Source organism: Anolis sagrei, chromosome 5, assembly GCF_037176765.1.
Source record: "Anolis sagrei isolate rAnoSag1 chromosome 5, rAnoSag1.mat, whole genome shotgun sequence".
NCBI lineage: Eukaryota > Metazoa > Chordata > Lepidosauria > Squamata > Dactyloidae > Anolis > Anolis sagrei.
Genome location: NC_090025.1, coordinates 181,714,329 through 181,720,328, shown reverse-complemented (window position 1 = coordinate 181,720,328; position 6,000 = coordinate 181,714,329). Strand labels below are relative to the sequence as shown.

Below are 6,000 nucleotides of genomic sequence, written 5' to 3'. Positions count from 1 at the left end.
TTGGGCATATTGGGTATTTGTGCCAAATTTGGTCCAGTGAATGAAAATACATCCCGCATATCAGATATTTACATTACAATTCATAATAGTAGCAAAATTACAGTTATGAAGTAGCAACGAAAATAATTTTATGACTGGGGGTCACCATAACAAGGAATTGTATTAAAAGGCCGTGGCATTGGGAAGGTTGAGAACCACTGAGATAGTGAGACTCATCCACAAAATGTAATGTTACAGAAGGATAAAAACTATCTGTTTAAATAAACAATAATAGTGTTGAGTCTAACTTGACTTTCAGAAGTGCCCGTACTTGAGTGTATTCCACTATCAGGGACTATCCTTACTTGCATTATAACCAATTTCTCAAAATCCATCCCATCTCCATTCTCCCAAAGCTTAAAATAGAATAATAACATTCAAGCTGAAACAATCATTTATTCATCTTTTTTTTAAGTATCCATATTGAAGTTAATTTGAAAGAGCTGCAGCAGTATTGACACTGCCAATCTTTAAAATTCCAAAGGTCTCCATATTTATCGTCACAATATCAGAGAACTCACTAAGCACAATGAAACCACAAAATTGGAAACACTGACTCTTTAATCCTTCCATGAGCATGTCTTGAGCTTGGCTGCAGGAAAAGAGTTCAGGACATTGTTCCCTTAAGCTTCTTTCCCCGTATTGTCTCTTTCTTCCTCTCGCTGGTGATGAATTAGTCACTGGTCTAAGCCATGGGCAGGTCATAGTAAGCTGCGTATCTGCCAGTCACGTGGTGATAAATCTGCAGAATGGGTTGGGGATGGGGCATTTACCAGAGCAATGAAAGAAAACCAGAAATTAAACAAAGCTGACAAATTAAGGAGAGGTCAACAAGAAGGCTGATGCAGTTTATAGACATTTAATTATTCAAGCTGATTAAAACGGGGGTTTGCTGAAGTTTCCTAAAGTTTTTATCTGTCAGCAAGCAGCACATAATGGTGTGTCTCCCCCGCAACCTCCTTATTTCCCCATATTTTATTTTATCCATGCATTTCTATTTACTCCAATAACAGCATATGTGAAGCTATGTGAGCCTTATAACCATCTTTTGAGACAGATTGTGTATGTGACTTCTTCCAAGGCTAGCTAGTAAGTATCTGAAATAGAGGTTCCTTGGTCCTGTTCAAGCCATCATGCAAACAAGTGGTGTTATATAACTGGAGCGTCGTATTGTGACAAGACGACTCCCATGCTGCGGCACCTCCACTGGCTGCCGGTCACTTCTGGGCTAAATACAAAGTGCCGGTTGTTACCTATAAAGCCCTAAATCAGTGTTTCTCAACCTGGGGGTCGGGACCCTGGGGGGGGGGGTCGCGAAGGGGTGTCAGAGGGGTCGCCAAAGACCATCAGAAAACACAGTATTTTCTGTTGGTCATGGGGGTTCTGTGTGGGAAGTTTGGCCCAATTCATTGTTGGGATTCAGAATGCTCCTTGATTGTAGGTGAACTATAAATCCCAGCAAGTACAACTCCCAAATGTCAAAGTCTATTTTCACCAAACCCCATCAGTGTACACATTTGGGCATATTGAGTAACCGTGCCAAGTTTGGTTCAGATCCATCATTGTTTGAGTCCACAGTGCTCTCTGGATGTAGGCGAACTACAACTCCCAAACTCAATGTCAATGCCCACCAAACCCTTCCAGTATTTTCTGTTTGTCATGGGAGTTCTGTGTGCCAACTTTGATTCAATTCCATTGTTGGTGGGGTTCAGAATGCTCTTTGTTTGCAGGTTAACTGTAAATCCCAGCAACTACAACTCCCAAATGACAAAAAGTATTTGTGCCAAATTTGCTCCAGTGAATGAGAATGCATCCTGCAGATCATTATTTACATGGCGATTCATAATGTTAGGGTTATGGTTGGGGTCACCACAACATGAGGAACTGTATTAAGTGATCATGGCATTAGGAAGGTTGAGAACCATTGCCCTAAATAGTTTGTCTAATTGCATCTCCCTATACAGACCATCCCATGCACTGTGGTCAACGGAGGAGTCCCTCCACTCGGTCCCACCTCCGTCACAAGCTTGTTTGGTGGGAATGAGAGAGGGGGCCTTCTCTGTGATTGCTCCCCATCTCTGGAACTCCCTTCCTAAAGAAGTAAAAACAGCTCCCACCCTGTTTTTAAGGACTAAGACTCTTTAACTACTTGGGATGCTGGCTAGTCCCACTTGTACTATATGGCTGCCATGTTACATTTCAAATGAACACTGGCATCAGTCGTTTTTAATGCAACTGTATTTTAAATTGCTTTTAGGGTATTTGTTGTAATGTTTACTTATGTTATAGTTAACTGTGTCTTCTTGGATTGTTTTGTTTTATTTTTATCACAATGCTAATTCTTCATCATAAGCTCACTGTTATTACTGTTGCTTTATTGTGTATTATTTTGATCTATTTGTGTGTGTAGACCACCCTGAGTCCCTTTGGGGAGAGAGGGTGGTCTAGAAATAAAGTTATTATTATTATTATTATTATTATTATTATTATTATTATACATAACAAAATTAGTACATAGCAAACAAGATCACTATGCTGGCTTTTGTATTTGATCACACATCAGACACTTCCCAAGTGTCTAGAACAGTGTGATGTATCAGCAAATAATGTGTACAGATGGGTTGCTGTAGGTTTTTTCGGGCTATATGGCCATGTTCTAGAGCATTCTCTCCTAGGAGAGAATGCCTCTAGAGCATGGCCATATAGCCCGAAAAAACCTACAACAGCCCAGTGATTCCGGCCATGAAAGCCTTCAACATTACAATGTGTACAGATCCAAGTAGGGTGGCCTTTTGCAGCTGACAGATTGTTTTTAAGTGCAGGCCAAGGACTTTAGGCACTCCACCCAGTGTGTTGATCACCACTGGGACCACCTTTACTGGCTTGTGCCAGAGTCTTTGCAGTTCTGTCTTTAAATACTCATATCATGTACGTTTTTCCATTATTATTATTATTATTATTATTATTATTATTATTATTAGGGGAGAAGAACAGCAGAAATGGCATCTTCCCATTTACCTTGGTTTAGTGTCAATACCGAATCCAACAACAATATTTTCTCACATCAAAAAACCTCCATGATTTTGAATGGTGCCTTCCTTCTGAACTTTGACATGGAAACTGAGTGACAGTAGCATTCATGTTGCAACCCTTAGGACAGTGGTTCTCAACCTGGGGTCCCCAGATGTTTTTGGCCTTCAACTCCCAGAAATCCTGACAGCTGGTAAACTGGTTGGGATTTCTGGGAGTAGTAGGCCTCCAGGTTGAGAGCCACTGCCTTAGGAGCAAAAACTGCAGCTGGTTCGCATGTTCAAACCCAGCCCCAAATGGAAAATCCAAGAACCAATTAATTGTTTTGTTTCATCCCAAATGGAACACTCAAGATTAGTGTATCTTTCCTTTTCTTCTCTCCTAGTCCAGGCTTTCTCAATGTTGTAAGGACTGTGGGAACCTATGATCGCCCACTATTTATCTGGCCTAAATGCACACTCCTCAAGCCCCTCTTATAGTAGTATCCTTCACACTTGGACTGTCAGATAACTCCAGATGTGATCACTTTCTGGGCTAAATCCAATATTTAGTCCTGGCAAGAGTATGCACATGGATTTAATGATATTTATATGCAGTAGGCCCTCTACTTTTTTGTGGATCAGGAGCACAGAATTTGTGCGAAACTGTTTATTGTTTTTCGTTGTTACTTTTGTATCTGAGATAACACCTCTCTAGAAATCTCTGTATCCCTATGGCTATCTTCCACTGGAATTTGGCCATAGAGTCGCCCCAGATGATCAAGATATATTAAGCATATCTGCGAATAATCAAAAGTTAAAGTCACAAACGTGGAGGGCCAACTGTAAATGCTCATTTCCCATATGCCACATGCACAATGGAGGACCTTCTTGCAGCAACACCGGAAGCACTCCAAGTGGCCAGATACTGGTTAAAGGACATTTAACCAGCTACCAAACTCACAAGTTGTGTATTTTTCTGTTTGTTTGCTTTGTTCTGTTAGACTGGTTGTTCTGACACGACAAATAAATAAATCCCATATTTCCATTGATTCAAGATATCTAGTGTAGTTTGAGACTAATCACTGGATTTAGTCCTATGTGTGCAGCAGCAATCCTGACATTGTGGGCCTTTCTGGTTACAAGCTGCAATCTCTTTTGACAGCCAACCAGACCCATATCTCACAATGGAAATAAGCAATAGGACTATTGGCTTGATGCTGAACCATCAACTTAAAGATCAATGTTCTTTTGGCCAAGCTAACAGTCAAGGCCAGTTTTGCAAAGGCTTTTTTGAGGGATGGAGGTTGAGTCCAAAGGCTAACTAAGCTTTCCTCTTTCTCTTCCCTACTTCTCTTGCCTCCTCATTGTCTTTGCTATTTCCTTTCATTTTATCTAGCTCATAGAGAAAGGCACTATGAACGTTGTGTTTGCAGCTCACCAAACAAGGCAGCTCAGAGGTTTCCAATAATGCTTTAGCCTGCTGGTGTCCTCCAACCCTAACCCACCACTTCATTCTTTTTTAGATATCTGTTGATAATGTGATGCAATCTGTTGTAATTACTCTCTTGTGGAATGGTGAGCAGGGACTTGTAACAGCCAGCATGGTCATTGCCCTCTGCGAATTCCCAGCTAATTGGGAACAACCAGGTCATGAAGTCCTTTGTGTCCCTATCTTAGCTGAACATATACTCTGATTATTTTATCTCTCTCTTTCTTCTAATATTGCTCCAACATATTCAGTTCGGTTCTGCTTCTTGAATAGCCAAAAGCGTACTATTTCCATCACTCTCTCTAATGCACATGGGTCAAACTCAAGACCCACAGGCTGAATCTGGCCCGCCATGTCATTTTAAGTTGCCCCAAAGTTTCTTTTATTAGTAAAAAGTAAAGCTAAGTCTAGTCCTGTCTGACTCTGCAGAGTGGTGCTCATTTCCATTTCTAAGCCAAAGAGCCGACGTTGTCCGCAGCTGCCTCCAAGGTCATGACTGTATGGAGCGCCATTACCTTCCCGCCATGTTTTCAAACTGCTAGGTTGGCAGAAGCTGGGGCTAACAGCAGGGGCTCACCCTGCTCCCTGGATTCAAACTGCCGACCTTTCGGTTAGCAAGTTCAGCAGCTCAGTCGTTTAACCCACTGCACCACTGGGGGCTCCCTAATTATTCTAATATTAATTGTTAGTATTAGCATTATATTTATATCGAGTTTTCAATGCCAGAGTAACGTGCTTACATTTTTACAGTCTTACAATTATAAAAGGCCTTTGAAGGCAACCATAAGGCTGATGTGGCCCTTGGTGAAAATGAGTTTGATAGCCCTGCTTGAATGTGATAGAATGGGTGAATTTTCCAGAAAAGGTTGACCACAGAGTCATGTTAGGGGACCTAGAGATTCCTAGAGAAAACATATTAATCAAATCTGCAAATACTGTTAAAGGCTTTCATGGCCAGAATGACTGGGTTGCTGTGAATTTTCCATGCTGTATGGCCATGGCGTTTCGCCTGCATCTATGGCAAGCATCCTCAGAGGTTGTGAGATGTGCTGGAAACTAGGAAAGTGGGGTTTATATATCTATGGAATATCCAGAGTGAGAGAAACAACTCTTGTCTGTTTGAGGCAGGTGTGAATGTTGCAATTGGTCACCTTGATTAGCATTTAATGCCTTGTAGTTTCCTGCCTGGGGGAATTCTTTGTTGGGAGGTGATTAGCTGGCCCTGATTGTTTCTTGTCTGGAATTCCCCTATTTTTTAAGTGTTTCTCTTTATTGGTCAAATAGTCAGATCCATAAAAGATATTGAGGGCCATGTTGTCAAAGGCTTTCATAGCCAGAATTATTGGGTTGCTGTGAGTCTTTTGGGCTGTATGGCCATGTTCTAGTAGCATTGTCTCCTGACATTTTGTCTGCATCTATGACAGACATCCTCAGAGGTCTGTGTTTGTTTCCCACAGATAT

General features: G+C 41.3%; 1 protein-coding gene across 1 annotated transcript in view; it reads right to left on the bottom strand.

The window, feature by feature from the left end:
* Positions 1 to 415: 415 nt before the first annotated feature.
* DERA (deoxyribose-phosphate aldolase) overlaps positions 416 to 6,000 on the bottom strand; it is a 63,138-nt gene continuing 57,553 nt past the window's right edge. The window contains exon 9 of the mRNA XM_060776636.2: positions 416 to 781. Within this exon, the coding sequence (XP_060632619.2) occupies positions 725 to 781 (57 nt within the window). The 3' untranslated portion in view covers positions 416 to 724. The remainder of the gene's footprint in view (positions 782 to 6,000) is intronic.